The sequence below is a fragment of the Ictidomys tridecemlineatus genome, chromosome 2 (assembly GCF_052094955.1).
Source record: "Ictidomys tridecemlineatus isolate mIctTri1 chromosome 2, mIctTri1.hap1, whole genome shotgun sequence".
Classification (NCBI taxonomy): domain Eukaryota; kingdom Metazoa; phylum Chordata; class Mammalia; order Rodentia; family Sciuridae; genus Ictidomys; species Ictidomys tridecemlineatus.
This window is the reverse complement of record NC_135478.1, coordinates 16008750-16028471: the sequence shown is the minus strand read 5'-3', so window position 1 is coordinate 16028471 and position 19722 is coordinate 16008750. Positions and strand designations below refer to the sequence as shown.

Below are 19722 nucleotides of genomic sequence, written 5' to 3'. Positions count from 1 at the left end.
AGTAGAGATCCCAAGAGACAGACAGACAATAGCTACTAGCCAGATATACTACCTGCAACTGGATTCCTCCAGATTCTTGTGTACCCTGTCAATAGATACTTTTTATGAATTTGAGTTCCTGTGTTTCTGTTCTTTGTAGTCAAATAATCCTTATAAGAGTGTCCCGTTGAAACTACTCATTGTTCTTTATCTCACATGAGCTGTCTGGATTTCACACTTATACGAGTTTCTTTGCTTGGAAGGCTTCCTTCTATAATGCCAGGCACCCAAATTATTGGAGCCCAACACAAATGCCACCTTCTTCAAAAAGGTTCCATAATTCACAACTCTCTAACTCTTCTACTCCTCAATTAGATCTTAACTTGCTTGATGACAAGAACAATTTATAGTTCCTAGATGGTGACTGGCATATGGTAGGCATGTTGAATGAACAAATCTTTATATATTTTATCTACATAGTGTTTAGCAGAGTCAGCAAACATTTATCAGGTGAATGGATCAGTGGATTTGTCAGACATTTGGAATTTTTTTCTATCAGCATTAACTTCAGCTAGAATGAACTGGAATGAACCTATTCTGCAACAAAAGTCTTCACTTATTACCACCTAGAGAGTACATGACACTGAACTGAGCAGCTGGGGAAAGATGACAGAATCCCATCCATGAGGGTCTTACAGTTCTGCCACAGCTGGAAGCACGGAACCACATAAGGGACTTGAATTCTTATAATCCTGGAGTCATAAGAAACCACAGAGGAAGTAAAAGCTTCTCTACCTATCTCCGAATATACCTTCCTTTATGGGTCTAGTTTTGCTTAACACTTCTCTAGAAAAACATGTTTCTTATTTTCAGAGGAAAAAAAATCATAAAAATGTATTGAAAGGAATAGAAAAACAGGTCCCAGAAATAGACTTTTTTTTTCTTTTTCTTTAACAAACAAAATGAATGTTTTAAACCCCCATTAACAAGCCTGTGAGTCATGGTCCTTTGTGCTCAAACTAGTCTCTGAGAAAAACAAGCTTTTTCAGACCAACAATAAGAGGATGGGGTGCGGGGCCGGTTAGCATTGATTGGGCAGGGGGAGAGGAAAAAAAGGGCCAGGAAGAGAGGCACAGAAGGCAGTCGCAAAAACTGCACTTATCTGTTTATTAGGTTGCAAGACTTTCCTTTCTGTTTTCCCTTTCTTTTCCTTCTCCCCACAAAACCTCTCAAAACACATACAGAGAAAACTAGCAGTAACATTGGGTCAAACATGAAGAACAGGAAAAGAATATTAAACAGCCAGTTCTAAAAGGCTCTTTTTCAGCTTGGACAAAAGCAAAACATTTTCAAAAGCAAAACGAAAAACAGAGCTTCTATCCAGACTCTGCAACTTAATGAGAGGAGGTTAATACTGATAAACCCATCGTGAATCCACACAAAGTGACAGCTTTTTAAGCAAGAAAATCAATCAGTTGCGACGGGATGGTTTAGGGCTCAGGAATCATTTGGTTCAAACCAACAGGAGCTAAGGGAGTGGGAGGATGGGGGATGGGGTGGGCAGGGTAAAATGAGGTCAAAGAAGGGGCTCTAAGTTTTATGCCCACTACCCCTGATCTCATCTACGGCTAATCTAGTCAGCCCACGTCTTGCATCCATACTATCTGTCACCTAGGAGACATGAGGCTTGACCCAGCCAGATTCACTTTTGTTCTCATTCACACCTCCCTTCCAGAGAGCTTCCACAGTGAAGGAATTGAGCTTTCCCCAGGCAGTCAGACTCCAGCTGCCTACAGCTCCTGCTGGTAATCTATCACTCTGGTTCCTTCCTTGCTGTCTGCTTGTTCCCAATGAAAGCAAAATTTAGAAACATACCATCACGTGGGGTCTCTTCACACAGCAACGATGGAGTGCTCTGGGTTGCAGTGACCTCAATTTCTTTCTTCCCTGCCAGAGTCGTCTGTTCTGGCTGTTTTTCACTTTCCTGGCAAGCTAGAGAGCATGAATCAAGTCTTATTTCACTAATATCTTCCTGTCCTTTTTCCTTGCTGCTTCCTTCAGGAATCTGCTCCAGTTTATTGTGGAGACATATCCCAGCAGTGCTAAATTCCTTCTTCCCAGAGATGCTGCTGCTGCTGTTGCTGAAGTGGGTCAATTCTTCTCTCTTCTTGGCCAATGGCTCCTCACAGATGAAAGAAGGTATCTCTTCAGTAGACAGAATGGGAACTTCTCCAGGACTCAATTTGTAGCTGGCTGTCTGCTCCTCAGCTACTGTCATGGAGCGCCTTATGGCAGAAGCTCCCAGCTTCCTGGGTGTTGGGCTTGGCATTGGGCTACTTGTAGGGTGCAGCAGGCCTGCAGGAAGTTCTTCTTGGGCAGGGAGTTCAGGGTACTTATCTGTGAGATTGACAGCTGGGGGAACTGAGAGATGAGAACATTCGGACAGGGCCCGGCGCATTGCCTTTTTCTGCTGGGGGGCTTGGTCGAGCATAGTCCCCTCCTCAGCAGAACTCAATTTCTCCAACTCCTTATCTTGGTCTCTGATGTGAGAACCTGCACTCAAATTTTCCTGGGTGAACTCCACCATAGTAATTGGTGGAATAGCAGTGGGTAAATGCTCAATAGTGGGGGTTGGGTGGGTGACAGCCACCAATAGTGGGGACTCACATTTAAGCTGCTTAGAGTTATCATTCATCACCCCGATGATCGGGCAGGCAGGGGTGAAGCCATTCTCTTCCTTTCCTGGAGTTGTTTCCCTTGACCCCTGAGAGCTCTGAATCACTAGATGAAAGTTGGGGTTCCAAACACTGGTCTCCTGCTCCTTATCATATTGGGTGGGAATGCCAGCAGCCCCAGGATAATACAGATCTTGCTGGTTCTTGGTCTCTAGTCCATTCTTCCCTGCCGCCGTATCCTGAATTGTAGTGGCTTTGTTTCTATCTGGCCCCTCTATGAGTCCCAAATGAAACTCCGCTGTCTTCTGATGTACTAAGTTCCCCTCCAAGGGATGGCAGTTTTCTGAAATCACATACCTGCTCTCAAGGTGACCCAAGGTTGCTTGATATTCCTTGTCCTGCACTTCAATGCCGAGCTCTTTGTCTAGCTTCCCCTCAAAAAAGCAGATCTTATTCTGCTCCAGGAAGCTGGCATTCTTCACAAGCCTGTCTTTCAGCTGCCCGTCCATGCTGACATTCAGCCCGATTTCATTCAGTTTGCCCTCTGTCCTCTGCCACTCAAATCCAGCTTGACCAATTTCTTTTGGGGAGTCCATTTGGCACTCTGCAGGCTTGCCCTTACAGAGCTGGTTGCAAGCAGCCGTGAGAGAGGCTGGCTGCTTGTCTGAGAGCGACATCGTCTCTTCCACTGCTCTCCCCCTTCTCGCTCCTGGAGCTCTAACACCACCTACGATCACACAGAGCTTGCAGTGACATCACAGCAAGTCCCTAGCATTCATGACCAAATCTTTCTTTTCCCCAATCCCCCTTTCTTCTAAAGCAGTTGGGTGCTACACGTATTTACCAGGTGAGGAAGGAAGGAAGAAAGGAAGGAAGGGAGGGGAAATGAGAAAGAGAAAGGAAGGAACCTGCTGCTTTCTATAAAACCAAATGCTACTGTTCATATAATTTCCTGTTAACTAGCACTCTGTTTAGACCTGCAATTTAAAATATGGTATGCTGCCAATCTGGGCACTGAAGATAGTAATTATTTCGGCTTTCACTGATATAGATACATGTGTACCCACACATTCACTTATCTGATACTATGCCTACCCTTCCACATTCACCCACTCAAAAAAATGTTTTAAAAATAAGCAAGACTCTTTTGCCAATCCCCAGCTATAATCTCTGAAGAATAATGATTCCAGGAAATTGCTCAAAATTTCACCTAAAAAAAAGCTTAATGTAATATAAAAATTGCAGGCATTCACTTCTCAGAGGAAGAGTGGGTTTGCTGTCATAGCAACTTATCAAATTCATTTGACAAATGACTTGACTAGGGTCCCCAAAGCCACAAGAAAACTCTGCTGGTAGCTATGCACTGTGGAAGAGCTTAATAAAGGGTTCTTTTAAAGACATCAGTGATCAGGGATTTGGGCACACACATTCCAATTATAAAACACTTGCGATTGGACCCTTGCCTAATTACAAAACAAACCCTTTGTGCTTTTACTCCTGTTCCCCCTGTGCCTCTTTGTTCCTTGCATGAGCTGGGTCACTCCTTCTGCACAAGCTCTACTCTTTTTGGCCTGCTGATCTCATAGGGACCATGTGAATAAACTGAGGACAGTTTATCTTCCTTTGACCTCTGGAACTGAGGGACAATTTGTAGCTTGGAGTTTTTCCACCCATCAGAGCCTGCTGCCCCATTTACTGCAGCATGGTCCTTTGCTTCTCTGGAATTTTTAAAAAATTTTTTCTACACAGTACTGGGCTTGAACCCAGAGGTGATCTTTTACTGAGCTACCCCCCTACCTCTTTGTATTTTTTATTTTGAGACAGTTTTGCTTCATTGCCGAGGCTGGTCTCAAACTTGCAATTCTCCTGCCTCAGCCTCCTAAGAAGCTAGGATATAATGGCTCATGTGCCACCAAGACCAGATACCCTGACTTTGAAGTTAGAAATTTTACTTTTAGGATTGAGTAATCCATAAAACAAAATTCCTAAAGGAAAAAAAAAAAGAAGTTATAGTATAATAATAGGTCAGACTCTATATTCTTCCAAGAATTCAAGGGATGGGGCTGGGGTTGTAGCTCAGGGATAGAGCACTTGCCTAGCATGTGTGAGACACTGCATTCAACCCTCAGCATCATATAACAATAAATAAATAAAACAAAGGTATTGTGTCCATCTACCAAAAACAAACAAACAAAAAAAATCCAAGGGATAAACAAGTATGGTGATTCAAACCTGCAATTCCAGCTACGTGGGAGGTTAAGGCAGGAGGATCACAAGTTCAAGGCCAGCCTAGGCAACTTAGCAAGACCCTGTCTCTTAAAAAAAAAAAAAAAAAAAAAGGTTGGGGATGTAACTGAGTGGTTACATCCTCAACCTTTAGCACTTGCCTAGCATGTGTGAGGCCCTGGATTCAATCCCTAGTATCAATAACAAAACAACAAAAACAGGAAAGTATGCTTGTTCCTTAGTCCCAAATTATTTTTTAGTTCCAATCAGTCTACCTAGACTTTCCCCACTAGTACTCCTAAAAAAAGAAGAAAAAACGACTAATTTAAGGCAATAACTAAAATTAAGTTCTTGTTACCTTCAAATCTCAATAGTCCCACCCATAAATAGAAGACTGCAAATTATGAACCTGACAAAAGCCCAGAAGCAGGAAGTAGAAGAATGAAGCCGAGCAATCAAAAAGGAGCACATACTTCATACTAAGGTCATACAATATGGAACAGAAATGTGGTCAACCTAAAGGGAGATAGTGATGGGGTCAGCATCTGGTCATTGAACCAAGAGAGGCCTCACAATTAAAGCTTAAGAGACAGAGTGCTGGATGAGAGAATCAGACAAAACGTGAGGGCTCAGGACACCATGTCAGTCAGATGCTCAAACATGCAGATAATCTTGGTAGTCACCTAAAGGTCTAAGCACAAAGGGAGAATAAAAGGAATTATGGAGATAATTTCAGAATCCACTCCTCCTTGTAGGTGGTAAGGACTGAGATCTATGAAAAGCTTCTAACAAGGCAGAAAAACAATATACTTGCTGATGCTAACTTTAAAACAAAAAAACCTAAGCAACTGTATTTATATATGAAGTAGGTGTTTCCTTCATAGGAAATTTGATGTGAAATAATAAAGCCTAAGTTTTTAGACTAGAAAACTAAAACACTCTGATAAAGACAGTAGGCAAACAATCTACTACCATCTACAAGAGACACCATATATAAGCCCTGATTCTAGCCACTAACAGAAAAAAAGCTAAATCTCAAAATCTGAGGAATTGCCTAAAGAAAGAAACAGTTCTCCCATTCAAGGCCTTTCCAAAAAAACAGTATTCAAGGACACTAGGTATGTGCAAAAGACAAAATCAGAATGCAAGAGCTTTTCTAACCCAATTTTTTCATTTTACCCAGGAGCAAATTGGGGTCCACAGGGAAAAAAGTGATTTGCTCAAGATCAAACATCAAAAATTTAATGGAAAAACCTCATAGAAAATGCCTAGTTCCCAACTACCAATCTTTCCACACCACTGAGAAAAAAGATAAATCTTATTTACTGGATGACTCTCCCTTTTTCTTAATATTTTTAGTTATAAATGGACACAATATTATTTTTTGTCTATTTTTTATGTGGTGCTGAGGCTCAAACCCAGTACCTCACATAAGCTAGGCAAGCTCTCTACCACTGAGCCAGAACCCCAGACCCAATTCTCCCTTATTCTAAAAATAACTTTTTTTCTGATGCTGGAGAGTGAACCCAGGGCTCTGCATGTGCTAGGCAAATGCTCTACCACTGGGTTGGTAAATCTCTAATTAGATTCTCCTTGTTAATGTCTCTTTTTTGATCAATGAAGAGAAATACTTCAAAGGAGCTGGGGGCACAGCGGCACATGCCTGCAATCCCAGCAACTTGGGAGGCTCAGGCAGGAGGATGGCAAATTTGAGTCCAGTTTGAGCAACTTAGTGAGACCTTATCTCAAAATTTAAAAAAATTTAAAAGGCCTGGGGATATAGATCAGTGAAAGAGTGCTTATCGACTATGGGTGAGGCACTAGGCTCAATTCTCAGTACCACAAAACAAAAACAAAATGAGCCAGGCATGGTGGTACAAGCCTATAATCCCAGTGACCTGGAAGGTTGAGGCAGGAGGATGGAAAGAGACCAGCATCAGCAATTTAGAGAGATCCCGTCTCAAGTTATAAATAAAAAATGGGTTGGGGACGTGACCAAGTAGTTAAGCACCCATGGGTTCAATCCCTAGTGAAGGAGGGAGATGGCCAAGTCAGTATCATAAACCAATTTAGAACCACAGACATAATCACACTCACCCACAGGACACTCACACACCCAGCCACTGTGATTTTACATTGAGTTGGTGAATAGGAACTTACATGAAGTCTTAAAAGGGTGAGGCTTCCCATGGAAAAAGATGAGTACTTAAATCCAGAAGACATAAATTCTAAACTCACGTGACACTGCAATTCCTTGCCTCTCTAGGTTATCTTCCTTCCCACTCATTCAGAACTGGCTTAAATGTCCTTGTAGAGCCTCCCAGACTTCCTCTCCCAAAGTGAGTCCTTTATATTTCCATAAAACTCTACCTCTTTCTAGGACTTGGAAAATACATGATAATCTTTTTATTTATATGCCTTTACTGGGAGATTCCATGAGACAGAAATGTGCGTGTGACCAGCATAATGCTGGACACAGAGTAAACAGGCTCTCAAAAAATGGTCTGCTAAGCGAAAGAATGGATGGATTCCTTTTACATTGCCTCTATGTCATTTGACCAGATTCTTCCCATAAAGTTGTCTTCAATTCATCCCAAGAGGTAATGACTTAGAATAAAATCTTTAACCCAAAGAATATTCAAAGTCTGATAAAAGGGTACGGATTTCTGTGTGTCTGATCAGAAGATGGTTTCTAAGACTCTTATATAATGACACATCAAGCCTCCAAAGGCTTGATCCCAGCAGATGTATTGGCAGATGTTTCTGGGTTTTGCCTTGTGCCTGGAGCTAGTGTTTAACCTGTTCAGGGCCTTAGGTTTTATATGCTCTGGTGACTGGTTTCTCTGCATTCTTTCTTATCAGTTACTAAGGCAACACTGCTTTCCAAATGGACCAACTGTTCTGGGTTATTGTCTTTAGGAAATAATTCTAATAAATTATCATTACAATGAAAGTTGATAATTCTACTAATTATAGTGATGAATGATACTCTTTACTAATTACAATTTCCAAACTGAATGCTGTGAAGATAAAATCTATTACCTGGAAGCAAATGATGGTTGTGTTATACATATATATACACATATGCAAAACCATTTCAAAATCATATTCTACTGAATTTTAGAAACATCTCTTAGGACAACGTTTAACTCATGATTTTCCCGATTAACTTTCAAAAGTTGGAAAGCAGATTGAATGAAAAAATGAAGCTAGTAATTTGATTTACATGACCCCAAAACGTTATCATGGTTATAAATGAAAAATTCTCCAAGAAGTACAACTTCGGAAATTCCAGGCCTGTGTTCGTTTAAGCGTAGTATTGACTTTCCCTTGGCCTCCCCCTACAAGAAGAGAAAATCATCAAACTAAGACTAGACAGAAACACAATCCCTACCCCCAATCAGCATAAATCTAAGATCCTTTGCCTTTGGAGGCACACATAGGACACTCAGGATCATTTAGGAGATTATCTACTTTTCTCTAATCTCCTCTCAAAAAGCTTCAGCTTCACAGATGTCCCTGTTTCCCAAAAAAACTTTTAAGTGCTAGTCAGACCACAATGTTTGCTATTCTTCAAATATTCCATGCACCTGCAGGTCACTGTGCAATTACACAAACTAACCCCTAGAATGCTTTATCCCATTTTGCTCAGCAAACTCTTAGCCACACTCAGACCCATTCACACCCCACAGAGTCCTGCTCTCCTACTAGGGCTCAGTCCCTGTCTGCTCTGTAATCCTGTGGCATATAGCTTGTGCTTTTATGCTCTTACTAAAGCAAACTTCTCTCACTGGAGTAATATCATCTGTTTATCTGCCCTCTTTGGAATCATCAGAGTACACAATGTGTTTCATTATCTACTTTTGCAGTGTAGGAAAAACCTCACTTGTTATCTATTAAATGAAAGAATTAACTAAATACCAAAAAGTCCAAATCATGTTGCATGCTCATATTTGTAGAATAAGCAAGCTTTATACAGTTAAATTTTGTCTAAACTTACAAAAATTACCAACCACTTTAAAGACTAACAGTTTCAATCTGTTCACAGATGAGATGACCCGCTTTAGTAAATGTGTCACAGGTAAAAATAATGAAAGTTACCTTAACTGTTCCCCTTCATATTTTCAAGAAGTTAACATATTTATAATACTGAAATTCAGAAGCCAAGTTGTTCATCATTTTTTTTTCCGAATCCCCTAATGCTACTCAGTCAGAGGGAAAAAGTGAGAAGTGAAAGAATGTAAAGGAAAAAAATTTCCTTTTAAAAGTAGGATATTAGGCGGCAGGGGGTATAGATCGGTGGTATAGTTTTTGACTACTATATTAAAGGCACATGGTTTGATCCTTGGCACTTAAAAAAAAAAAAGTAAGAGAGCAGCTCAGTGGTAGAACACATACTTAGCACACATGAAACTCCGGTTCAATACCCAGCACCCTCCAAAAACAGAAGATAAAAGCAGGATAACCAAAAGTTTGAATTAATATTACAAAAATTATATGCTATCTCTCAAACAAGGTAATAGTAGTACTGACTACGTAGAATTGTTTGAAGTTAAGAGTTTAGAATGGGCACATGGTTAAGCTTCACTAAATGGTAGCTATTTTTAACTATGTGACATTTAGAATCCTAATAAACTTCATTAAGATGCTAGTAGTAAGAAAAAGGCCAGAGAAAGAGAGGGCAAGTGGGGGGAAGCAATGAGAAAAGGCACTTAAGTGATGGCACTCCAGTTAAGACATTATCAAATAGGTACTCCTGTGGTTGTAAAATAGTAGCAGGTTCTAAGATTACAAATGATTTTTTTCATCTGCTGAGCATATTTTATTTATGTACAAGGGCCTTGAAACTGTTAAGATTCTGGGTTTATAAATTACTTCAAGTTTCACACTAAGAAAATTTCCTACCATAAACTGACATTCCCAGCTGCTAGGAGACAGTTGAAGAGCTCAAGCAAACTGAAGAAAAACAAATGAAACTAGATTTAAAAAAGAGACCAGGGTTTAGCATGGCAAAGGCAAAGCCTATCTATAGGAATCCCTAATTGTGTCATTTACAGTAACAACACCCCATGTGCACTGTCATTCACAGCTCTACTTGGTTTCCAGGGAACAACTAAAGGGGGTACCAGAATCATATGGAACATCCTTTCAAACTTGTGCTTCCCTGCTTCCCTTCACAAAAAAACAGTCCCATAAGAAGTTCATTTCTGACAAGTTGAGCCCAGACTTCCTGAAGTATCTCATTAATCCTTCCTGGCTAGAATAACATGCTTAAGATGTTATGAAACTTTTAAGTTTCCCTGAACTTGAGAGTAGCATGGGGGAAAAAAAAAGTTACAGGAGAGAAAACAGTAAGATGGAAGAGACTTGAGCAGTATATTTAATTTTCCTATCTCCAAACAGGATAAAATCAGCAAAATCATTTATAATTCAAAGAATGTCTTCAAGCATCATGTATATGTAAAGCTCTATGCTGGGTATGAAGAACAACACATGAATAAATCAAACACAGATTTTGTGTGGAGAATAAGACATTAGTGTGGAGTTAAAAGACCTAGATTCTCATCCAAAATTAATTTCTGATTCACAATTTATGTCCTCATGTGTCTATTTCTCCAGCTAGAAATGAGTTTAGCAACTGTTTTAAATACTGTTTAAAAAATACATATAATTACTAATTAGCAACCTTCATCTTTTACTTTGACAGTGCCTAAAAACTTCTGGAAGGTTCCTCTGAGGCAAGAATGTAGATAGCATTAACTTTAATGAGTCAACAAGACTTGGATTCCAATTCTAGCTCTGCCACTTTACTATCTATATGATCTTAATCTTGAGAGCCTCCATTTTCTCATCCTAAAATGGAATTTTTCACAATACTGTAGTGTGTGTGTGTGTGTGTGTGTGTGTGTGTGTGTGTGTGTGTGTGTGTGTATTAGAGGGTGAGAGGAGGATGGGGACAGGGAGAGGGACAGGGAGAGGGAGAAGGAGAGGGAGAGGGAGAGAGGGAGGGGGAGAGAGAGAGAGAGAGAGAGAGAGAGAGAGAGAGAGAGAATGAATAATTGCAATTGCTATTCTACTAATATCTTTACTGAAAAAAATGTTGAAAAACATCTGACCACAGGACAAATGAGGACAAGATAACATGAGAATCAGTGGTAATCTGGGTGGGGGTAGGACATTTAACGAATAATTCAAAGTAAGGAACAAAGATAAAATTTAATAAGCCAAATCTAGTGCCAGTCATGGATAAAATAAAAGAGCCTACATGAACCACAAGTGGATGGGCATAATGGGACACCCTGTTTAGATTCCTACCAGAAACTCTGTATTCCCCAACACACCAGTGCGAACCCCAGAACCCCAGGCTCGCCTGAAGCTATGCACCTGCACAGTTGCCTGGTTCCTGGATATGCTGGAATAAGTTTTGCCAGAAATACACAAAATCTTTTTTTTTTTTTTTTGAAGAGAGAGTGAGAGAGACAGAGAGAAAGAAAAAGAGAATTTTAATATTTATTTTATGGTTTTCGGGGGCACAACATCTTTGTTTGTATGTGGTGCTGAGGATCGAACCCGGGCCACACACACGCCAGGCAAGTGCGCTACCGCTTGAGCCACATCCTCAGCGCATACAAAATCTTTATGAACAAGATAGTCATACAATAGTGATAAACCAACATCTGACAATAAGATACGTTATACTGTTGAATAAAATAACTCAACATACAAAATATTGATTCCCATAAGAATAATATAGATAAATCATTGGCTCTAAGAAAAAACACAATAGATTTTTCTTCTTTTACATAATTATACAAGCCAATTTTCAGATTTATATATAATAATAATAATAGGACAACTCTGAAAAAGAGCAAAAGGGCAAGTAGTGCTTGCCCTACTACTATTAAAATATATTAAGCCAGGTTGTTACTGAAGTTTGAATAGAGAAAAGATCAATGGTTAGGGGATGAGAGAAGTCCAGAAATGCACCAAGCTGTTCACAAATTATAATGAGATGCCCAAGTAACCCTACATCACATTTTATAAAAATAAATGAAAACAACAACCCAGAAATAAGCAAATTTTAGAATGCTGTCAGACTTAAAAAGGTGTTGTTAAAAATTAATAGAAAATATTTTTATAAATTCAGAATGGAGATGAATTTTATAAATATTATTGCTGATACACAAAGTAGTCATTAAATAATCATGAAATAAACCTATCTTGAAAAATAATTTTTTGCCTGTTATATCAGTATGTACAACAACAAGAAGTTGCATTAGTGGAGAAAGTACAGGGGAATAGGTCTTCATCTGTGCTGATAGTAGATTTTAACTCTGTACACCTCTGTGGCCCTATGCTGAACAATTTGGCAATACCTTTCAAAATCATAAATACACCTTCTTCAAACCAGAGCTAACTCTGGAGTCCCTTTTTTTGTTTGTTTGTTTGTTTATTTTTATGTGGTGCTTAGGATCGAACCCAGTGCCTCACATGTGCTAGGCAAATACTTTGCCTCTGAGCTACAGCTCCAGCCCTAGAGTCCTTTTTAATCAGACACAAGTACTTGCAGGAATATGACTTTTTTTTTTAATTCTTTTTAATTTTTTTTTAGTTGTAGATGGACACAATACCTTTATTTTATTTTTATATGGTGCTAAGGACCGAACCCAGTGCTTCCCACATGTGAGGCAAGTGTTCTACCACTGAGCTGCACTCCCAGCCCCAGGAATATGACATTTTGTATACAAAAGGAATGAGATTGTTTTCTCTGTTCTTATTTGTAAGGATCTCTTTTAAAATTGTTAAATTTAAAAGGCAAGACCAAGCCAGGTGTGGCAGCACACACCTGTAATCCCAGAGACTTAGGAGGCTGAGGCAGGAGGATCTCGAGTTCAAGGCCAGCCTCAGCAATTTAGTGAGACCCTATCTCAAAATAAAAAATAAAGGGCTGGGGACATAGCTCAGTTGGTAGAGTACTTGCCTCACATGCACAAGGCCCTGGGTTCAATCCCCAGCACTTCAAAACAAAACAACAACAACAACAAAAAGAAGGTGAAAATAAAAAATAAAAAGGGTTGAGGTGTAGCTCAGTGGCAGAGTGGTCCTGGGTTCAATCCTTACTACCTCAAAAGGAAAATAAGATAAAAAGCAGGGCATACATCAGCATGTCTCATATATAAAACCAGGAAATATGTACTTTAAGTATAAATGGTCTGGAAGGATGTGGGCAATACAATTAAAATTGGTTGTCTTATACAGCAAAATACTTATATAACAAGTATTCCTTACTGGACACAAATCTATGCATAGCACAAGAGGGAAAACTAGAAGGGGTTATCGGAGGGAGGCTGACTTACATTTTACTGCAAATTCCTTTATACCATGTAAATGTGTTAACCTACTCAAAAAAAATCAGTAAAACTTTTTTTTTTTTAAACTAAGTACAGAGTTTACCCTAAGGGAAAAGGTAGAGTAGAATTCAGAGAAGAAACAATACATTTTTTAATCTAAAATCCATTACACTCCTCTCAGCCACTCTTCAAGGACACTCCTAACACACAGACTCTGAGCTTGGCCTCACCAGGGCAGGGACTCAAAAGCTCTGTGGCAGCTGTCGCTTCCCAAGAACAACAAATCCCTTTTCTGCACTTCTTTGGAAATACCATGCAAAAAGTATTTCTTTAACATACTAAGCATATCTTTGGAAATATTGGCAAGATTTCCACAAAATTTACACATTACCCTTTGGATCACTGCTAAAACTAAAGAAGTGTGGCCTAGAAGCCAAAACTAAAGAAATGCATAGAATGATGGGATGTCCTGTACATGCTACTGTATTCACTTTGCCTTGGTAAAAGGGTGGCAAGTAGAAGAAAATTAAAGCAGGAAAAAAATGAGTATATTGTACACAAATAATAACATTTAGCATTCTTTACTTATATAGCAAGTATTCCTTACTGGATACAAATCCATGCATATTACAAGCTTTACACAAAAAGAATAGGTCCATACCATGCAGAATAGAACCCCAAGATGAAGTCTCTGTAAAAGCCTGACAGGCTACTTGACTAAGGACAACTGGTAAGTTTTTGTTTTTGTTTCAATTTCTGGTTAGTATCTCTATCATGCAAGCTGAGAAAGAGTAATTTATAAAGAAGATCATTTGTGGGCTGCAAAAAACCTCAAAGGCAAGGAAACACATTTTCAAGGTTAATTTCAGGGAAGTTTATATATTAAGTGCATACTTTTCAAGAGGGGGAAAAAGACTAATATTCCTAAATCTTATATAAATCATCTTAATCTCATTCGAGCTGCTTGATTAATTAGATCCAAAAGGGAAAACATTATGAGGAATCCAAAATAGGCAAGTTTTATGAACTATGTTTCATTGACACAGACTATGCCCAAAATCTAACCCATTAACTGTCTGCTAATGGCTGTAAGCAGCAAACTGGTCAAAGAATGTGGCTGTATCTAGAGATCATTTCCCACTATTAGAAATAAAAATAAAGACTATGCCCACCAGTACTAGTCTGAAACTACCATTTCCCCAGAAGAGAGCAAATCATTTTCATTTGATCTATAAGCAATTTAGATATTTAGTCCCACTAGCACAAGCTACATATTTACTAGGGGGGAAAAAATCTCGTGTACTCCACTAAAAATGAAGCATTTTTTTCCTCCTATTAATCCTTATACCAAACAATGCTTAAAAAAATTGGCTGTAAACATTACACATAGGAGACACAATTTTTTTTTAAAAATTAATAATGGTGGATGGCAAAAGACTCTTTTCAACTTCCCCTAAAATTCAAGGTTCAGGGCCAGGTAAAAAGGCATGCAAATGAGACCACAGCCTCCTCAAGCTGGACACAGGGCATGCCTTGGCTACAGAAAACATGTAAGTAGCAGTTATAGGTTTTCATGCCAACAAACTAAGATTAACAAGGATGAGTAGAGTCTGGATGGAACGAAGGCACAAGTTCTTTGCCTTTTTGATGCAGACTCAAAAGCCACAAGCGCACACATTTTGTCATGACAGGTTCATACCACTGGACTTCAGGTGCTTGGATCTCTCTCGTTCCTGGATTGTAGATTTTGGCATAAAAGGAGTAAGTCCTCGGGACTTGGTAGGTCTCATGTAGCCTTTCATTGGTTCTATTATTCTGCTTTTATCTTCCTTCTTTCCTTCTCCCAGAACCGTTAGTTCCGATTTTTCTGTCATTTTCTGAGGCTCTTTCTTGATGTTATCTTTGAGTTCTGGGAGTTGAAGATCCTTGGAAGCAGCCATTTCTAACTTATCTACCACCCCTGAAAGAGGAACTTCAACTTTGCCACATAAGAAACTGGACTGGAGTTCTGGTGTTGGTGGGGAAACACATTGTAATTTTGTGACATCAGAAGCCAGTATAATTTCTTTAAATTTATCCTTTTCACTTTTTGGAGGTAAGGGAGTCATATCAACCTCCTTATTCAAATAATCTGGGCCCTTAGAATCTCTATCTTTAGTATTTTGGTCCTCGTGGTAACTGATCTTTTGTGCTTTGTCTCCCAATAAGTCAAAAATTGGAGCAGAAGTAGAACCTTTCTCAGTCTCCTCCCCTGTGTTCACTGAAGATGTTTGGAAATCACCCCTATTTCCATATGCTTCTAGGACTCTGGTCTCTCCTGGCAAGCCCTGCTCATCTGTGGGAACTTTAGGAAGAAGGTGCCCTTTTGCTGGCCCTGGGATTTGCTCTACTGAACAGATAGATTCACCACAGAGTGACAACTCAGATTCTCCTACCACACGGCCTTCATATACCCCTGCTTCATTTTTCATGGGAACAGCAAACTCACTTTGATTCTTAAGACAGCAATCTTCCTGACTATTCACTGTTTCTATGGCTGCTGTAAAAGGCAGGGCAATTCCTTCTGTGCTGGCAGATGACATAACAACAGAGGGAGTTTTGGGTCTTTCTGGCCCTGGGACCCCATCTTTGTTGCAGTTATTTTCCACTAATAATTTAGAAAGCTGAACTGGGGCTCTCTCTTCTCCATTTTTTGCCAAGGTGTCTGGTAAGGAATCATTTTTCTTTACTACTTGAGGAGGAGTAGTGGGCAGTTTTTCACAGGCTGCTGATTCTACAGCCTCTATAGGAGCTGACTTATTCATGAGCCCTGACAGTGTTCTGGGACAGGTAAATGTAATATTTCTATTTTCGTCCACATAGCCCATTCCTTCAATTCTATGGTCCCCTGTGGTTTCCATGGGAACATGCATTTTTGTTGCATCTAACTTATTCTCCAGAATGTGCTTCTTGGGAAAACTATTTTTAACTTTTTTGCTTTTTTCATCACTACTCCTTTTATTTGGTTTGTCAGCCACTGCTGTGTGTCCCTTGGTTGCATCTGTCTTGTTCTCTTCAGATGCTATTGAGGGAGCAAATCCTGTCTCCTGAATTTGGCCTTGGCAGCTCACATCTGTCACCTTGGCAGCTGGTTCAATAATAGCAGAATCCTTGGCTGTATTTGTTTTGTTGCCCTCAGGGGCCTCAAGCTCAGCAGAATTAACCTCAACATTTTTACCCTTTTTGTCAAGTGCTTCCACTGTGTGTGTACCTGATACATGAAAGAATAAAGAATCAAGTATTTGGGGGGAAGTGTGACCTAATTCCCTGTTTTTATAGGGAATGCTATCGGATACTTCTCCATCCTTCCCTACAAAAGGTGGATTAGGAATTTCCTCCTTGTCATCCATTCTAGTAGGTTCTATGGGATAATTAATTTTAGACTTTTTGTTTCTGCCTTCATTACTTCTCTTTTTAGTCTTTTCAGAAAACCAAGGAGTTGACTCATGACCCATCCAAGGACAACATCCTTCCTTGCTCTGGTTACTGACACCTGTATTTTTGACTAAGGCTCCTCTTTCTGACCTAGCATCAGAAGTCCGAGTCAAGGTTGATCTATTTTCCAAAGGAATCCATGCCTGTAAAGTGCTTTCCACACTAGGGTCTATTATCTCCTTAGGGTCCCCCATCACTACTGCCTCAGTAAAGTCAATCATGGTTCCTGGTTGCTTTGAAGAATCTAATCCCAGCTCATCTCTCTTATCCTCAGTAGTCACTCTTCTGGTTTTAAGAATTGGTTCACTTAACCCAAGAACAGCCCTTCCATCATTCTCACTGTCCAGAACATATAGCAGGTCAGATTTAATTCTTGGCTTCCCAGAATTCATTCTCACTTTACCAGAACTTCCCCTTCCCTTCCTGTTTTTGCCATCACCTGTCATTTTCTTAAACGGCTCATTCCCTAGCCCAGGACCCTGAACTGACACTTGGCCCTGCAGCTGCTCAGAAGCCAAGATGTTGATTTCCTCTCTTTGCTTGGGAAATGCTTCCCTTTCTAGTTCTTTAACTTCTACAGATCTTTTAAGAAACACTTTCTGGTTGACATTCTGTAGTTTAGACATTTTACTTTCATCATTCTCTTCTTTGAGACTATCTTCTAATGGATTACTTGCTATCAAAGTTGGTATCAAATTAGGCAATTCTTTTGCTGCTATAGGTTTTGAAACTCCATCCACAACCTCTTGGTTCAAGATAGGAGAGCGAGCCTCTTTAGATCTGATCTCCAAAAGAGTTTCAGCTTTATTTTCAGAAATTTCTGTCAGGGATCCTGTCAAGTTAGGAAGGCCTACTATCTGGCCTTTATCCACAGGGGTCTTCAGGAGGGGTGCAGGTTGTGTTTTGTATTCATCCGGCTGCAACAATTTCTTATCTTGGTTATGTGGCACTGATTTGTTTCCTCTGTCGCGTTCCTCTACTCTCAGCTTGGACTGAGAATTTTCTGCAGTTTTTGGAGATTCTTCTGGACACAAAGTAACTCTGAGACTCTCTGAGATAAAGTTCTCACCTTCTAGTTTGGCTGCTCTAGAGTCACCTCCATCTCCTCTTTTCAGATTCTCTCTGGATACAAGTCCATATTCCATGTTCACAGCAGTGGACTGACTAGGGAGGACACCTGATTTATGGGTATAACTGTTATGCCCTTCTGCACTGTCATCATTCCAAGATCCCCCAGCCCGGGGTTGAGAATATCTCTTTTGCTTTGGTTTCTTCTTCTTTTTCTTCATCGCCATTGGCATGCTTTCTATATCCCAGGCCTCCCTGCCGAGATCCCTCTGGGGTTCAAGGAAGTCAGCATGAATACTTTTCCTTTGGTTCCCAGGATAACCACAGGAAGATGAACCAGAGACCCAACCCGACTCACACAAAGGGAAAGGGCCTAGCCTGGGATCAAGAGTCTTCTGTGGAGTCAAGACTTTCAGCAGCTCAGGAGGGGCCCTGGTAGGCTTGGGCTGGGCTGACCTGCAGTCACTGGATCTGCAACCTTGTGTGCCTTGTGAGGGAGGGGCACCTGCAATACATGAAGTTGGCTAAAATTCTAAATAACAAGCTTCTTGTTATTCTTTCTTAAAAAAAGAAAAAAACAACAAGAGTTCATTTAGTGACTCATTTAAGCAGTCTGTTTCCACCAATCCATATACTAATTTCTTTAGGAAAACCATTTATTCCCAAACATTTCTTATTCTTAATTGGGATTACCATTTCAGGTAAGAATTTTTTTTCAAACACATTTACAAAATATTTCAAACTTTTCTTTTTTCATTTTTGTTACCAGGGATTGAACTCAGGGACACTCGACCACTGAGCCACATCCCCAGCCCTATTTTATATTTTATTTAGAGACAGGGGTCTCACTGAGTTGCTAAGCACTTCACCTTTGCTGAGGCTGGCTTTGAACTTGTGATCCTCCTAACTCAGCCTCCCCCGCCACTAGAATTATAGATGTGCATCACTGGGCCCAGCAAAATATTTCAAACTTTCTAACCTCTGTAATAAACTCACTCACTGCTTATAAAGCTCATCTGATTTATTTCTCCTTGTAATTATTAATAGGTACACAAATCTCAATTCTAAACAAGATAAGAAATTGTACTTATTTCTTTTTTGGTGATGTTCACTAATTGAATGAATACTTATTCATGATTTGGGACAGAATTTATAATTCTGAGAGTCTGTCACCAATATTATACTTATGTGTATCCAATGAACTAGACTGATTCTGGGAAACAGACCCAGAAGGCCAGATTTATGCTGTTTAAAATTAAAAAAAAAAAAAAAAAAAAAAAGACTAAAGAGTATTTTGGCCAGAGAAAAATTCTTATCATTCCAGAACCAGAACATCCTACTTTGAAAGACAAATGTGTTAGATTTCAATGTTCTGTTCTTAAATGTACTTCCCAAAAGACAAAGATATATGCATAATGATTGTAAGCTGAAAAGAATTTCAACAGTTAGGGCAAGCACCCTTGGAAAAGTTTCATGAAGTAACACAATTTGGATCCAAATTCCTGGAAAGAAAATCACTAAAGGCAGTCTTCAATGGTTCCTGTCAAGTATGACCCAATAAAATGATTTCAAAATACTTAACTAGCACCTTTTGTTTTTGTCCTCATCCCTCCAATGTCCTTTAAATCCTTAATATCTCAGGTTAATTTTAGATTTTCTCAAAAAATTGTGAGCCATAGCACCTCACAGTATTTATTACACTTAATTTAGGAATTAATCAGCAGCAACTTGATGCCATCACTTACACTATTTTCTTCAATTATTATGTAAGTCTTTGTTTTAGAGTTCATGCCTGGGAACTTCTCTTTCTATTCAGGTTACAATATAATAATAACTCTAGGTGCTTCAATTATTTGGAAAACAGGAAGATCAGTGAGAACGAGGAAAGCAGGGACAATGTCTACCAACATCACTTCAATCGCTCCTAGTTTAAGCTGTTTGAGAGTCCA

At 39.5% G+C, this 19722-nt stretch overlaps 1 protein-coding gene and 1 long non-coding RNA gene across 28 annotated transcripts in view; one reads left to right on the top strand and one right to left on the bottom strand.

Moving 5' to 3' along the window:
• Positions 1-19722, bottom strand: part of Map4 (microtubule associated protein 4) — a 170648-nt gene that overhangs the window by 29261 nt on the left and 121665 nt on the right. For 2 of the 27 annotated variants that reach the window (XM_078037953.1, XM_021731471.3), the window contains exon 1: positions 1855-3497. The exons of 23 other annotated variants lie outside the window; for them this stretch is intronic. In XM_078037953.1, coding sequence (XP_077894079.1) covers positions 1855-3331 — 1477 coding nt within the window. In that variant the 5' untranslated portion in view covers positions 3332-3497. Of the gene's footprint in view, positions 1-1854; positions 3500-7040; positions 19720-19722 lie in introns of those variants that run through there. 2 more of the 27 variants (XR_013434268.1, XM_021731472.3) reach the window with 2 other exon arrangements.
• The window catches only part of LOC120891480 (uncharacterized), a 54392-nt gene that overhangs the window by 7860 nt on the left and 26810 nt on the right, over positions 1-19722 (top strand). The gene's annotated exons all lie outside the window — the stretch shown is intronic.